A 17,144-nucleotide genomic window follows, 5' to 3' on the forward strand; every position below is an offset into this window, starting at 1 on the left:
AAGCTTTTGTCCATGTAAACGCACAGGTAAAATTGTGTTCTTCTGAAACTGAAATTGGTTTATGACTAGTTGTGTCTGTACCTGCTTGTTTCACTGACGTATACCCAGATAAAACACTCAGAAAACAGGTTATGTAACATTTTACTCAGAGTATGTGGGTAAACTTTTAGTTCCAACAACTGATGTAACTTTCAGAGTATGCAAGTAGTGATAGCAATTTACTCCCTAAACATAACCTGCTCCAGGTGCAAGTTATGTTTGAGGGATAGTTAAACCAAAAATTAAAATTCTGTCATCATTTACTCACCCTCATGCTGTTATAAACCCGTAAGACTTTTGTTCATCTTTAGAACACAGATGAAGATATTTTAAATGAAATCTGAGAGATTTCTGTCTCTACACTGACAGTCCACACAACTACTTTGTTGCTTAAAAAAGTTCATAAAAACGAATCTATATGAATCAGGTGGTTTAGTCTGAATTTTCTGAAGAGGCTTGATTGCTGTATATGATGTACAGATTGAAATTTGTCTTTTATTCCCATATAATAAAATGTACAATTAGTGGAAAACACTCTTTCTGTGTAGCAAAAATACTTCAAGGCATTTAAAGTATCTGCAAAATGGATTTTAACATCAGTTAAGCCTGGTTCAGTAGAGTATAAGCAAAGACTTTTAAAGATACTGTTCACCCATATAATTATCACCGATGTTTGTTCACAGATGATCATAGAAAAAATACACGAATACTTTATAAAAACACATAAAGTCATCATACATTTGTGTGCTGTAACATTTCTCCTGACAAACATCATAAGAAGCATTAACACCAAAATAAATAAATGAGTTAAAAAAAAAAAAAAAAACTACCACAGCACCACAGCTGTTAAATAAACACAAATTATTCACAATTTATTTGGTCATCATTATTTCCCACAAATACAAAAGCAACAGCTATTCTTTTTCCTTTTGGATTTTAATATTCTTCCAATACTTGGTGTTCCTCCCCTCATTTTGCGAGCCTCTATTTTTTTGCTGTTGGTTGAGATGCCAAATGTTAATTTCATTCAAGAAAAGTAAGAGGCTGGTTTAGAGAACATTTAATTATGTCAAAAGAGCATTAGACTAAGGTTAAAAAGCTGCTGAACATTGAAATGATATTTATGATACTGATCTGCCTCCATATTTAATTAATATGTCAGATGTTTGTAAAGTCATGTAGCCTACACCCATTGTCACAGGTGGTTGCAGGAAGCCAGATGAAGACAAAGATTATAGTTCCAACATGAAGCTTTAATGATGATAATCCAAATGATAGGTGAACAGGCAGCAACACACACACTTAACATAGACCGAACCGAGAATGAATGTGAATGATAAACTTATACAGCAAACACAAACGAGGATGATTAATAGAACACAGTTGACATATATGAACTAATAATGAGGAGCGGGAAAACTGAACAAAGGAACATATGATGAAAATAAAAACAAACTAAAAGTCCATGATAATGAAACTAACAGAACATAATGGTGACATATTGGAGAAGGACGAGGAGATGGTGAAATGATGCAGGGAGGAAGACGTTAAGGGATGGAGGCAGGATGTGGTGAAGGGATGGTGATGAGAGGATGATGACGACGAGGTCCCTGAGGCGCAGATGTAGAATGGATGACCCAGAGCTCACCAATGCCTACAGCCCACAGTGGAGTCGAGGGAGAGAGGAGCCAAGGTGGTGTAGTGGCTGATGACAGCTGGGGGATGACTGCAGAAGACGAGGACAAGATCCAGAGGCACAGACGGAGAACCAATAGAATCAAGCTGGCACTGGAGACCAAGACGATGCCGCGCAGATGAATGTCGAAGGCGGAGCCAGAGTACCCGAGGGCTGAGGTGGAGCCAGTGTGATAGATGACAGAGGTGACGCCGAGGGACAGGAGGAACCCGCTGCAGCCATAGGGGTAGAGGGACAGAGTGCAGCGGACAGCCCACAAGTCTGTGGTGGAAATGCTGTGACAACTAACCAATGGGGGAACTAGCAGGACCTGAGGGAACCCGGTTGAGCCACAAGTCCGAGGGTCTCCGGTGGAGCCGAAGGTGGGAGGAGACAAGACGGAGCCGACAGTCCGAGATGGAGCAAAGAGGTCGAAGGCGGGAGGCGGAGTTGCAGGATCCTCTGGTGGTAACACGACCTGCGGCTCAATGTCATAGCAGGGCTTACACGGAGACGCCGCAGGGCTGTTGACATCTGGCAGCTTCGTGGAGATGGTGTAGTAAGGATCTCAACAGAATAACGGTGAGTATGACACAGTTCATGTAGGTCGATGAAAGGAATAGATAGTCCACACAGTCAATAGTGCTGTTCAAAAACAGCGATGATGATGGGATAGGGTGGGAGTTGATAGTTCCTCACTGAAGTTTATCAGCCAGTCCTCTTTGTCCATCTTCACGACTCCCTTGTCCGCTGATGTTGCAGGCTCACACCCCTGGTCAGACTCAGTTGGAACTCCAGTGATGGGGCAAGGGTCAGCTCTGTCCTCTTCTCCTCGGGCTCTGGCTGACGCTTCACAGCGGGTGGTACACGTGGTACACATGGTCTCCGTCTGCGGGGGGCACACATGAGTTCTCTGAGTTCGAAGGTGGCGATTCGGGTGCTGGGTCTGGCTGTGTCCTGAATCAGGCTTTGCAGACATCGGATGATGGCTTCTTTCCATTTTAGACTGGCGGTGTCTGGGAGGTCGATGGGATGATGGTAATTCGCCCCGATCCAGAACAGTGACTTCAGGGTCTCGTCGTCAAATCTTGAATGCTTGAATCTTGTAAAATTGTTTGATTGTTTTAATTATCAAGGCTTAAAAAAACATGCAAAAGATGAACTTTTGTGAGGACGCAGCAGTGGGCACTCGTGTTGAGAGACACGACACGCAGCTCATTGTGACAAACTAAACAGCTTGCAAGCACTGAATTTAGCTCCTTCATGTGTTCCTTTGCTTGAATATTGTTGTGCCAGTCATTATTGTTGAGGCCTGACCTGGTAATGATCAGACATGTTGGTTTAGCTTGGCAATATAAAGAGAAAATATGCATTTAGTTGTAAATTTAACCAATTGAAATCAAAAGTGAGTGAGGGGATTTGTTAAGATTAATTGACAGAATTGCCTCTCATAATGTTGAACAAAAAAATATTTTCAAAAAAGAAAAGTAAAAAAGGTTACTCTGAGGCTCTTACACTGAGGTCAGTTTTTTTTAAGATATAACAGCCCAAATGTAAGGCTTATAGTTTAATAAAAGACTGTAATTGTTTTGGTAAAACTAAAGCATATCATAAATTTAAAAAAATGAAATCAGTTTTAGGGTTTATGCTTAGAACAGGAGTAGCGTAATCTCGAGGAATTCATTGATCTGGAGTGTCTCACCAACTTCCCCGATAGCTCGCTTTGCGTCTTCTTTTTTTACTAGCCTCAGCGAGCAATCCAAGGCACACCTGCCTGGTGATGACCCTCTGGGAAATTTCACTGTTTGTGGAGTGGGTGCTGGTGAACAATGGATCAGCGTTTTCCCCACATAGCAATGTTTTTTGGCCCAGCTCCGGTTCACACAGCCCTTTTTCCCTCAGCCCACATGCCGCAAAGAATGACGGTCCTGGAGTGGCCCAGATCTGGATTAAAGACAAGGGCCACACATGGGCCATAACTGGCCGGAGTCTCAGCCAATTACTAACCCATAACTGGCCCTGCACCGGACCTGAATAGGTTTTAGTGTTGGTACCGATTCCCAGTCTTAAGTAAACCAGAAACCCCAAAACTGAGCCACAACTGGACCTTAGAAACTGGACAGTGTGGAAAAACAAAAACAAAAAACAATCGTAAAAAAAAAAAAGGTCAATGACTGTCAGCTATGGCTGTCAAACAAAACGTGCAAAACGTGTAAAAAGTGCAAAAAGCATTTACAGAAATATTAATTAAACGTTTTACAGAAGAACACTGTTATTTTACATATATATACTGAATTAACTACATGCGTGGTTTAATATATTACAGCCTTTAAATAAAGCAACATGCAGCATAACACCAATGTTTTCTGGCTCATCCTGGACTGAAGCACTCTTCAGCACAATGGTAACCCACAAAACACACGATACAGAAACACTTTAAATCCCAACAGATCTGTACTACTATTGTATCATGTAATGTAATACTACTAATAATAATTATAATAATCCAATAATTATTAAGATTTTTGAAGGAATAATCACAATTTTATTTTAACAGTAATTTGGAAAAATATAATAAAACAGAATTGGATAAAAAATAAAAAGTTTAGAGCCCTACATATTGAATTGCATAGCGTCATATTTTTTTTTCCCATTGCATCGTATTGCATTGAATCGCATTGTATTGAATTGTAATAGGGGTGAATCGTATCACATCACATTGATAGCTGCTTCATATGTATCTTTAATGTAACATATCGTTGGCTATGCATCGAGACGCAGTTATAGAGATGCACATCCCTAGTCTCCAGAGTTCCTGCCCAGCCTCCCTATCTCACATCCCCTATCTCACATCCTCTTCCAATAGTTCCTCAGCCCCACCTCCACTGGTTCACTTCAGCCCCTTGACTTCTCCTCTGACTCCACTCTGTGTGGATCTCCCATTGGTCTTCTGGTTTCCAAGCAAAAGGATCCCCCGGCTCAACATCCAGCTGCTGATCCTGTCACTCCACCTCGGCCTGTCGACCTGTCAGCTCCACCTTGGCTCCTCCCTCCCTTGGCTTCACCACGGATGATTGTCCTTATGGCTCTACCGGGCTCCATTGTCCCTATATGGCTTTGCCTTCTGCCTCCTGCCTTCGCTACGGGCCTTCTGTTACGCTTCGTCTTTTCACCTTCCTTACAGATCTGCTTTGGTCCTCAGTCACACTGGCTCCGCTTTAGTCCGCTGACACCCTGGCTCTTCCTCAAACGCTCATCACTGTGATTCCACCTTGGTCCAAGTGTGTCTGACTACGTCCCACAGTACTACAACCACACCCTACAAATTATGCCCCCTACAATGAAACAGCCATTAGGGATGTCATCCCAGCGGGTCAGAATATATAACATAACCATGCACTGTCAAAATTAAAAAGTTTCTGGGTGAATGATGAGTAACCCAAGTTTCAGTGCCAATTTTCACTTATCCATATTTCTCTTTATTCTCTCATGTTTTCCAGCTTGTCTGCCTGTTCCTGTCATCAGCAGAGACTCTTCACAATGTTCTTCATCATCATCAAATTGTTCATTGCTGTGTTCAGCTGTGAATGTGAGTCATGTGACTCTCTCCTGGTACAAAGGAAACAGTTTATTGTCCAGCATCAGTGTGTCTGATCTCAGCATCAGTCTCTCTCTACCTCTGGAGGTGGAATATCAGGATAACAACACCTACAGCTGTGTGCTGAACAATCCCATCAGAAACCAGACTCAACATCTGGACATCACTCAACTCTGTCACACATGTGCAGGTACAGTGATATTAATATTGATTTACTCTCAGTTATACAGTGCTGATGTTTGATAGTGTTTGTTGTAGATCAGATGGACAGATTCACTCACACTAATGGCTCATTTTGTCCATTACAGATCAAGGTCTACCTTTATTGTACATAGTGCTGATCTCTGCTGCCGCTGGACCTCTGTTGATTGTAGCTGTGGTTGGGATGTTCTGGATCTGCAAGAAATGTAGAAAAACAGGTCAGAAAAGCAAGCAATTAATGTGTACAAATATTAATAAAACACAAATATTGAAAACTTTGTCATTTTAACACATCTTGTTAATGCAGTCGAAACCCAGGAGGAAGACAGAACTGATTCAGCATTGTATAAAGCAATAACACGACAAAAGGTAAAAAGTTGTAAGAAGTTGTTGCAGTCAGTTAGTGTGATTGAAGTTTACAGCTACAGACATGAGTGGTTTATCAACTCCACCATCATCATTATTACTGTGGTTCATCATTATTCTAAGCTGAAATATTAGCATCCATTAGTTGCTTTGTAGACATGCTGCAAAAGTCTTTTGTCTGAAAGACATCATTATAGCACAGAGTCTGTCGAGACGAATCTTCAGAACATAAATATATTGTTTGATGATTTAATTGTTTGAAAAAATGTTCTGATTGATGTCACTTCCTTTAGCTGTTCCTGTTAGCATTTGTCCTTTACAGTAGTTTTTCAAAGCAAAGCACATTTGTCAGTATTTGTAGATTAAGATTACATTAATAAGGTCTTGTTATTGAGAGAATAACAAAGCTATTCAGAGAGAAAGCTAGCCTAAGTAGTTCTGTCTAAGCAGCATTTTCCTGATTTAGTTTATTTTTCCTTTCAGAAATCAAAGACGGAGCCTGTGTACGAAAATGTCCCAAAAAAACAATGATCAAACATTGTATCTAGTGATGATAGGATTCATACAGGTCCCTGCCTCACATCTTTTGGTTTTATTCATAGCCAGGATGTATATATTTGTTTTCACTCTTAATTGTGATCTCTGAAATTTTGTTTTAATTTAGTGGTTTACCAGCAGAGCATACAGAAAATGTTCAATTTTTAGTTTATGTGGAAATTTACCTAATGTTCATTATTAAATAAATTTCAGCCTTCACTGGGCTCCTTTGTCTTTCATTTATTTTTTTCAAAATATAATTGGATATTGAGTGAAAATTTGGTTTACAGTATCGCACACAATAAGCTTTGCTGGATATTTAGGATATTTAGGAAAATTTAACACAAGCACATCATCGCTCTCTAGTGTCCAAAGCAGAAAATTCATCTCTCTAATACTAGCACTCTACTTGAAGAGGGTGCGCTAGAAATCAGGGGTGGCAAACGTTGGTTAGTTTTACTCCAACTCAAACACACCTGAACAAGCTAATCAATGTCTGAAGGGTTACTAGAAAGATACAGGTGAGGTGAGTTTTTATCAGGGTTGGAGCTGAACTCTGCAGGACTGAGTTTACCACCCCTGCTGTAGACTCGGAAGAAGAGCTAAAGAACCAATAACACAAAATAAGACATTGATAATTGCGCCTCTCATTGCCTGTTTGAACAATGGCAAAGTCAAGAAGAAAACAAGCATTGCTTTTTATTTTCTGAAATGTAAATGTTTGACTTTACAGTAGGGATGTAAGGATATCAAAAACTCACAATACGATAATATCTCGATATAAAGTCCATGATACAATATATATTGCGATATTAAAAAAAAAAAAAAAAAGAAGACTTTGTCAGTTTGAAATAGGAACTTCCAGTATAGTGTTTTCAGTTTTCATAATAAGGAAAAAATATTAAACAAAAATCTCAATTTATAAAAGATGTAATACTACTGTATGCACAGGCTATTTAAGGCTATTTGTACTTGTAGGGTATTGGCTATGACTAACTTAGATGGCAAATGCTAGCCTCCTCCCTCTCTCTCCGCCGCCGGTCCGGTCTCAGGCCTCAAATGCATAAAATATGAGCCTTTATAGACATACTAGTGTTTCTTCCGTAAAGACAACGCTGTGCTTATTCAAACAAGAAGATATTTATTTACCGTTGCAAGACGTTCAGCTGCTCTGCTGTGGAACTTCAGTTCGCTGCACTCAGGGGCGGAGTTAAGAGGTTTGACTGACAGTTTGAGCGGATCCAAAAAGATTTTGTCACAAGCTCTTTTTTAACATTTAATTGGCTAAATATATTTGTAAATCAGACAGACAGACGTAAAGGGTGACCAGTAGCATTGATTTATTGAAGAAAATAAATAAATAAAATAAAACACCTCCAAAAAAAGGGCACTTCGGAGTATAAGGACAAAAAGAGCATGTGCTCTGCACAGGTTGAGCCCTACCTGTGCACGTGCCTGCTTTACCCTATGGTTTTACCTGATCTCTGATCAGTTTTATACATTTGTATATGTTTTAATTAGACATTAGAATAATTCAAATGTTATTAATCTCTTATTTGCCTGATTAGCTTGAGCCATGGAACAGAGAAACAAACCTTGAAAATTGATAAAAGAACACATATTATACAGACACTCCATATTTAATCTTATTAGATGATTAGCTAATTGCATAGATTTTACTTTCAATAAAACTTTTGCAATACATTTGTAAAAGGTGTTTTTATGCATGTTTGGACTGAGTTTTGTTGCATTTACACTGTTCTGATCACTAGGGGTCACCGTGGAGACGGGTGTCAGATTGTTTCGAAGCCTCGACACGTTACGGCACATTTGCTTCAACTGCTTCAGTGTTTCGCGAAGCCCTCGATCTGCCCATCACTAGCTCAGGCAAGAACAGGGAAATCCAGAGATGAAGCAAGAAGCAAAAACAAAGACACAGGAAAACAAGAAACAATGGCTTAGAGGTACAGTGCAAACAGTAAAGCAAGACCTAGCAGAGAATGACTGAAAGAACCAGGTTTATATAGACAGACACTAACAAGTAAATGAACAACAGCTGAATGTAATCATGGCTGATGAGTCCGGGCAGTGGATTGTGGGAAATTGAGTCCATAATAGTGAGGCAGTAGTCCTGGGTGGAGTGGCCTCTGGTGGCTATAAAGGGCACTCCAGCTAGTGTTCATGACAGTAAGTCTTTACTATCGTTACCTTGCTAAATAAAAGTATTAATTTCTATCAAAAAAGAAAGAAGAAAATTACTGATCCCAATCTTTTGAACAGTAGTGTATATTGCTACTAAAGAGTTCTATTTGAAATAAATGCTGTTCTTTTTTAACTTTACATTCTTCAAAGGATCCTCAAAAAAGTATCACAGGTTATAAAAAAAATATTAAGCAGCACAACTGTTTCCAACATTGATAATAAATCAACATATTAGAATGATTTCTGAAGGATCATGTGACACTGAAGACTGGAGATTCAGTGTTCTCACCTTGACTGCTCTAACTCCTGCATGTCTGTTTGAACAACAAAAACTTGATTAGACACACATTACTTTGGTTAAAATTAGAATAAAAGTTTGTATTTTCACATCTGTTAAAGACTTGTTTCACACAATAGATCTCATTCTTGTTAAATCAGCTTTTTGCACTACTCACTTTTCCTTTTTGCTTGACGCTCAATAGCAAAACACACCAGCGGCTGAAACCATTATCAGCAGGACAACAGAAATACATATTCCTTCTACAGATGAACTTGAATCTGAAACAGCTAAAGAGAGACAGTCACTGTTACTAAACATCATCTGATAATCCATTCAGTATTTAACAATATAATTGATTGATATTTACACCTTTCTACGTTGCCAGTTTTATGATATTAATTTAACTAATAAATCTGGTGAGTTTATGAAGAGGAGAAGTTAAAACAGCATCACAACACTGTCAGATCAACACCAAACTGCAGTGTTTATTGGAAAAAAATATCAAATTGTATGCATTTTTCATATAAACATTAGAACAGATTGTGTTTGTTGTGATGCTGATATACAACTTTGATATGCATGTGAAGATGATAGAGACTGTTTAGATACTATTTTAATATTGAGCCAAAGCTCTTTTTTCAAATAGGAGACAAAGAAAACAATAATATTGAACCGTATTCTAAAACTGAAGGGGAAATCAAATGAAAAAACAAATTATACTCACCAATGACAGTTATTACAGTGAATATTCTGTCAATATTGCTGTTGCTACTGCTGATCTTCAGTTTATATTCTCCAGAGTCTGTGTTTGTGATGTTTGTGATGGTCAGTGATCCAGTCTGATGATCCAGCTTCAGTCTGTCTCTGAATCTCTCATCACACTGAACATCTGTACAGATCTTACTCTGATCTCCAGTGATTTCAGCAATGAGAATCTGATTAAAATACCATATAATTGAATCATTTAGGGTTTTAATTAAACCAGAGTCTAAAGTAACAGATTCTCCCTCCTTCACTGACTTTCTCTTCATTTCATCTCGTTCAGCAGCAGAAACATCTGAAACACAAACCAACAGACTTTACATTACTGTAGAGTTTTCTCTCCAAAAAGATAACTGGATCTTATGAGCATAATACAGAAAAAAGTGAAAAATTACTTCAACTTTCTAGATCAGGCCAGTTCTACATCATAACTGCATCTCACATCCATTGATCTTGTACATGTGCTTTTGAGCTTATTCTATTTATAAAATGGGCTTTAAAGTATTGCACACAGTTATTGCAAATTCTGCTGATTTAAATGTCAGTAGGGTAAGGTTACCTACATGAGGTTGTTAAAACTGAGAGAATGACTTGAAAACAATATTAAGAATTAGTAATTTTATGATTTAAGCAACATCTAACAGAAAAATATTTTGCTAGAAATCATAGCCAGTGAAAATATTGATGAAGCAAGTAGAAAGAGGCAGTGGTTTGAAAAGACAGTAGAAATAACTTTACTGCTGAGCCACTGAATGGCTAAATTAGACCCACTAAAGACAGTAATGCTGAAGCTCCTAATAATACTGCTGCTGCTGTTGATCTGTAGTTTATAAGTCCAGAGTCTGTGATTTTGGTGTTTGTGATGGTCAGAAATCCAGTCTGATGATCCAGCTTCAGTCTGTCTCTGAATCTCTCATCACCATTTGTGGCGAGCAGGAGAGAGGCCGAGAGCAGTGGGAACAGAGTGAGGCTGGAAGCGTGAGTGTTAATGAGCATCACCTGCGCGCCGCACCGGTCTCGAGTTTCTCACTGAGGAGCTTGTCCTGCTCGCCACACCATCTTTACACTGAACATCTGTACTGATCTTATTAGGATGTGATTTCAGCAATGACAATGTCATTAAAATACTAAGTCATCAAATCTACATGATTTACTACACCAATATATAAAGTGACTGATTTTCTCTCCTTCACTGGCACTGTCTTCTTTTGAACTGTAGCAAAAACACCAGAAGCACAAATCGCCAGTTGACTGAAATATCCTTTTTAGGGAAAACTCAACAACTGTGATGAAAAATGCACATATTAATTTCCTGGATCTTGAGAAATTCAGTAGAAACAAAAGTAACTGCAAAATAAATTATGGTAGTCGCTTTTTCTGAGCTCCTCAACTTCTGTCTCATTTCGCCTATTTTGTGTTTAAGGACTTTTATGTTGAAGTGTTTTCTCTGTTGCTTGTGTTCTGCTATTATTGCGTGTTTGGTAGTTCAGCCTTGTTTGGACTTCTGCCTTGTTGTGGACTTCTTCCAGAGTTGGATTATCTTTGTTGTGTATTTGTAAATAAACTGCTGCAATTAGATTCTCACATCACTTCATCCCTGCCAGACCAAAACAGTACAACCAAACCCAGGTGATGGATCTAGCAACTGTGAGCTTGTCTCTTTCTCCTCTGTCAGGGGAATCGTTCCGTGTAGGATTACGGCCAGGAATTATTAGTAGCTTATCAGACTCATTTTCCCAACCGTTCACTCATTGTTTTTTTCTGGGCTGGACATAATGTTTCACTCAAAGCACTCCTTGACATCGACTCCATGACTCCATGAAGGCTGTCTTGAGGTGTGTGGGACTGGTAACCAAGGTGGTGGACCCCCCCAATGCTTTCGGTTCATGCAGCAATGAAAATGAGCTCAGCCCTCATATCTAAATCTGGTGGTCCCAAGTCAGGTATACCCGAATCTGGTGGCCCCAGAGATCATCCTACTGTCCATGGTGCTTCCGGTTTTGGGCACCACTATTCTGTGTGCGATGGTGCCGATCACCACAGCTCCTCCCCAGGCAGCTGTGTTCACTCCTGAAGTTACTGTCTGCTCTGAAACGGACACGTATATTGTCCCTGAACTCTCTACCTGCTCTGACACGGCCATGGAGGCCGTCCCTAAATTCCCAGTCTGCTCTGACATGGTCACAGAGGCCATCCCCAAACTCTCCGCCTGTCCTGTCACAGCCAAGGAGGCCGTCTCTGAACCCCCTGCCTATCCGGTAATAGCCAAGGAGGCCTCCTCTGAACTCTCTGTGCTCCTAGTTATGGCCATGGGGTTCTCATTGAACTCTCTGTGCTTCCTGTCATGCCCAAAAAGGACATTTCTGAACTTTCTGTACCCTCTTTCTGTCATGACCACGGACGCTGACTTTGAACTCTGTGAGAGCTCCCTGTCACAGCCATTCAGGCCATCAATAAACTTGCTTCTTTTTCCCAGTACAGCATCTTTAACCCTTTCAAACGTAAGTTTAAAATATTCTGGTTGAGCCCCCAGTGTGAGTTTATCAAGGCGACCGTTATTTAGAAAGTATCACTTATTGTTTCCATGACGATGCGTCATTACTTGTCATGTGACACACCACAGCCACAATAGTGCTCTATGACTGATGTTTTGCTTTTATTTCATTTTTAATTTTTTTATTAAAAATATTCACAAACTTGTTAATTGAAGCGAATTCATATCTGCTCTATTAATGCTAGATTAAAATGTATACAATTTAAAGTGATACATGTTACATTATTCGAAAGTTACGCTCAATAAATTTTACCCTTAAGAATCTTGGGCCCCTTCCCTTAGGTATCTTTTAAAGAGCTGAAAATGGATTGCACACCTGTTTTGCAAGACTGCTAACTTTATAGTGTCTTACATTCACTTTATTTTCATTTCCTTTTTCTTTCCTTGTGTTCAAGAAAGGGAGAATTAGTTCTAAGACTAAAGACTAAAAGTTCTAGGGAGGATTGTTAATCTTTTTAATGCATTACCAGATGGGATTATAGGACATTTTGAATAATCTGACATATTCGTTTGTGATCATGAAACATTATAATAAACTCATCAATGCTGCGATTTAAACACATGCTTTTAAACATTCTTTACATGACTCACCATGAACAGTAACATTGAAGATCTTTTCACTGCTGCTGCTGCCTAAAATTTTCAGTTTATAAAGTCCGGTATCTGAGGTCTTTATGCTTGTAATGGTCAGAGATCCAGTCTGATGATCCAGCTTCAGTCTGTTTCTGAATCTCTTACCACACTGTTTATCTGCACAGGTCTTTGAGAGATTTCTAGTGATTTGAGCGATGCGGATGTCATTAAAATACCATCTAATTCTGTCTTGTTGGTTTGTTTTAACAGCAGTGTGCAGAGTGACTGAATCTCCCTCCATCACAGACATTTCTTCAACACCAAACACACCTGAAGAAGAAACGAAGAGTTATATATAAATCACTTACAGGATATCAGTGCTGTTTCAATATTTGAAAAAACAATTTTGAATTGAGACAAAAAATATAATTTCTGTCAGGATCACCATCATCAAAGATGATTTGCAGATAGCATACAGTTTGGATTGGCGGTATGGTTCTGGGCAAAACCTCCCTGCCCATCCATGCAGCCTAGCATGGGCTGAGAAATATTAACAAACATCCTGGCACTTCCAAGCTTTATAATGGCAGTGAAGGGGTGCCACGAATTTGAAGCAAGAGTCAGCTGATGCGACTCATGTGACATGACACACGGTACTGATACAAATACTTACTAAATAAATGTTTTTAACAATATCTCATTTAACACTTGTTCAAACGAAGCACTTTAGAAAGGTTTGTACTATTTTCTGTTTATTTTGATAAATAAAAAAATATTTTTTGTTCAATAAATATACTGTCATTAAAATTTGTTAATAAAAATAGATTTTTAAAAATACAGAAATTAAAATTATTTAAAAACAGTAAATATTCTGAAAGCATTGAAGGAAATCCCATAATATTTAATATAGATTTAGTAACAATTATATTTTATTATATGATATGATTAATATTTTAGATATAATTGTTTCATTATAAATATGGGTATTATCTCTAAGGTGGATACCCAATTTGATATATGATATTTATTTACCATCCAAATCTAACCTTGTCATGTCAAGAAATGGATTTTTTTTTTTTTTTCTCGTGTCATCTAGTGGTTTAGACCCGTTGTACCCTACTGCACTGCAACTATGTCTTCATTTAACACACTATAAACTTCCTCATCGACATAGAACAGCGATAGCTAAGAAATAAATAATTTTGGTAGAGTATAAACTGATTAGTTGGCCTAGCCTATATGTAATTTAACTACATTGTAACAAAACGTCTTACCATGGTGTAGAAAATAACACGCTGAGAGCAAAATAACGAGAAGCTTCATTTTTATCACTTTTCTTCTGAGAAATGAATTGTGCTGAAATAAAAGTCACATAGGCCTACCTGTTCCTTAATTAGTCATTTCACACAAGCCTACATACTGACTTTATTGACACCCACATTATTTCGGTTTATCAGAATATGCGTGTTTCCCCTACATGTTAGGTTTGTTGGAAATGTGGGTAGAACTGAATTTTAGTAATTGTATTTAATGGAATAATTCACACAAAAAAGTAAATAGCAGCTTTCGCAAACCTTTGCATAAACTACATTTGTTCATCATTTCGTTTATAATGTTTTGTTTTAGTTTTCACGTTTTGTACAGTCGTCTCTGAATGAATGATTGCAGGCATTCTTTGTGTAATGTTAAGGCACACAGCACTTCAGTTATTCACTGTATATTTCAGTTCGTTGTGCTGTAGCTTGAGATGCTTTAAATCTGCGTATGTTATTAGTAGTTATCATTTGTTTAATACTCCCTGCAACAAATGAAATAAACATATGAATGTATCTGTTTTGTATACTGGCATGATCCATGTTAACTTACCTTGTTCCGACTATTCTTCAACGGTCTGCTGTCTGGTTGTAAACTATGTAGCCGCTCTTCCACCGTCGGGCCGAACGGTTCTTAGAATGGTAAGGAACGGTTCCAGTTGTGTTTCCACTGGAGCCTGGTACGGCACGGCACGATTACAATAAACCATTCTCGGCACGGTTGTCTAACCATGCTGAATCGCGCTGGTAGGTCACGTGTCTTTTGCCTGGCTACGCTGTAGCTGGCTAAGCACTCAATTTGAAAGTGAAAGTGAAGTGACGTAAACTCAAACTAGATGAGTAAAGCTTGTAGACAAACTTTAAGTTGGCTTGAAAAAGCCTAGCCAGAAAGTCTGAAGTAGCTTTAAGTTGGAATGTTTTCAGTTTGAAAGTTTAAGTTTTAGTTAGGCTAAGTAGTTTTGATAGATAGATAGATGAGTTCATGAGTTTGAATGAGTTTCAATGGATTAGAAATAGTACATAGAGCTTCGCTGAGTCTAATGGGCTTCCGTAGTTTAAATTTGAATTTTGACAGTTGGAGTTTGAACAGCCTTGAACAGGCTCATCTGAACATTCCGTCAATGAAAGTCAATGGGATTTTTCCGAGTTTTAATAGTCATTTTAAAGAAAACAGTAAGTCAGATCAGTTAGAAAAGATATAGCACACTAAGTCAGAACAGTCTGAAGGTCTGACCCGAGTTTGGAGTTTGTAGAGTTAAAGATCTAGGTGGAGTTAGAGTCAGAAATTTTAGTCTCAGAAGAAAATAGCATAACAGTAAGTTAGCTTTTTCAAGCCAACTTAATTAATAATAAAATTAAAATAAATATTTGATCATCCTTTATAACGCGGTTATAAGCTTTTAGCCGCTTTAATTTTAATTTTAATTTTAATTAAATTTTTAGCCACTCTCGAAGCTTTGTTTCCAGTCATGAGAATGTGAAAGTGGAAGTAGGCCATCTGTGATTGGACTTTCCCCAGATTTGCCACTGCACGTCATTTAAAAGGTTAATGACGCATTAAAAGAAACTGTGAAATTCACAGTAATTAACAGGCAGCAAGTGACAAGTAACTTACTGTTGAAGAAATATATTTTCGCTGTTTTAATTTACATAAATGTAAAGTAAAACTAATTTGCAAGTAGGCTACTGTTCCCCCCCCCCCCCCCCCCCCCCCCCCCCCCCCCCTTTTTTTGACAGGAACGCATGGGGTGGAGAGTTATGGGATCGGAAAGGACCGCGAACCAGCAATCGAACTCAGGTCACTGCAGGAGGCACAGTTGCTATGTGTCTGTGTACTAACCACTAGGGCATTGGCACCAAATGGTTATTGTTTAAGTGCTGTTTAGTGATATTGTTTCAGCCCAAATAAATAAAAATATATCATGCATTTTGCACAAACTCCATCACCCGCACCTGTTTCCATTTAATCACCTCGTCAGTTCCCTATATAAGCACAAAGCTCAGCCACAGTCAGCATCTGGCCTTCAATAAGGACTCTTTTATCTGTTTCCCTGAGTACATTCCTGATTCTCTGTGTCTGTTTCTGAAGAGATTTACCTGCCTACTTACCTCCTGGTCCCACTGCTGAGGTGTGTGCTTCCCTGATTCCCTCCAGCAAAGAACAAAGACTGTTATTCATATCCTTCAAGCTTCAGCTTTTTACTTTTGTGCCACTCTAATCACCTGTTTATGCCCGGTCCTGTGTTCACCCTGTAGCTATTCCCTTACGAAAAAGAAGTATACTTCAAGTTAATTTTATCAAGTATACTTAAGTAGTGTTCAAGTAAATTTTTTAAGTATACTTTATGTAGTAAGTACTAGTATCAATCTACTAGTAGTAAACTTGTAAGTGTACTATTTTAATACCGCTTGGGACTAAATTGGCCCAATTGAAGTACGTTTAAGTGTAACAGTATAAACTTTAAGTGCACAACTAGTTCACAGCTTTGTTTCTCATTTGTACTGCATCTGTACTACAAGTGAACTTATAAGTATACTAGTAGTTTTTGGTTTGGTTTAGTTTGGTTTAGTTTTATTTGCACAAATATTTAATTATACAATAAAAACAAAAGTACAATCCATATACTGTGCAGGGAGAGGCAGAAAACCCGAAGGGCTTATTTAAAGCCTCCACCTAAACAACAACAAAAAAACTAAATGTGAAATTAAAAAAGAAGAAGAAGAAGAAGAAAAATACTAAATTTTAAATATATAAATGTATATAACTGCAACAAGTTAATTACAGCATATATATATATATATATATATATATATATATATAAAATAATGATAATAATAATAATAATAATAATAATAATATACTACAAAAACAAACCATATAGGGTGCATAAAATACATGAAACATCAATAAACAAAAAAGCACAATTACAAAGCAGCAATAAAATGATTCTATATACATCTTTTGTGTCACGTTTCCGCCCACTGCTGTTTCCTTCCACTCCCCACCAGAGGTTTACTGTTCACCATTAAGACTTTTTCATTGC

At 38.2% G+C, this 17,144-nt stretch overlaps 1 protein-coding gene across 4 annotated transcripts; it reads right to left on the reverse strand.

Annotated features, from left to right (window-relative positions):
• Positions 1-5,416: 5,416 nt before the first annotated feature.
• On the reverse strand, positions 5,417-15,575 carry LOC127519866 (uncharacterized). 4 transcript variants are annotated; one of them, XM_051907532.1, is made up of 6 exons: positions 14,654-15,575; positions 12,806-13,117; positions 9,623-9,955; positions 9,074-9,185; positions 8,908-8,932; positions 5,417-5,708 (listed from the first exon to the last, which is right to left on the reverse strand). In XM_051907532.1, the coding sequence occupies exons 2-4, from the start codon at positions 13,095-13,097 to the stop codon at positions 9,094-9,096; spliced, it is 717 nt and encodes a 238-aa protein (XP_051763492.1). In that variant the 5' UTR covers positions 13,098-13,117; positions 14,654-15,575; the 3' UTR covers positions 5,417-5,708; positions 8,908-8,932; positions 9,074-9,093. The 4 variants fall into 4 exon arrangements, with proteins under 4 accessions (XP_051763492.1, XP_051763494.1, XP_051763491.1 ...); XM_051907534.1 differs by lacking the exon at positions 5,417-5,708 and adding an exon at positions 7,740-8,294; XM_051907531.1 differs by lacking the exon at positions 5,417-5,708 and adding an exon at positions 7,740-8,648 and having other exon boundaries at positions 14,654-15,573.
• Positions 15,576-17,144: the final 1,569 nt, after the last annotated feature.

The sequence above is a fragment of the Ctenopharyngodon idella genome, chromosome 10 (assembly GCF_019924925.1).
Source record: "Ctenopharyngodon idella isolate HZGC_01 chromosome 10, HZGC01, whole genome shotgun sequence".
In the NCBI taxonomy this organism is placed as follows: domain Eukaryota; kingdom Metazoa; phylum Chordata; class Actinopteri; order Cypriniformes; family Xenocyprididae; genus Ctenopharyngodon; species Ctenopharyngodon idella.

Excerpts from the sequence above, each read along its gene's own strand:
- LOC127519866 (XM_051907532.1), bottom strand. The coding sequence starts at position 13,097 with ATGTCTGTGATGGAGGGAGATTCAGTCACTCTGCACACTGCTGTTAAA. Across the intron at positions 9,956-12,805 it reads CTTCAATGTTACTGTTCATG|ATGTTTCTGCTGCTGAACGA; the intron begins GTGAGTCATGTA and ends TTTGTGTTTCAG. Across the intron at positions 9,186-9,622 it reads CACTGTAATAACTGTCATTG|CTGTTTCAGATTCAAGTTCA; the intron begins GTGAGTATAATT and ends GTCTCTCTTTAG.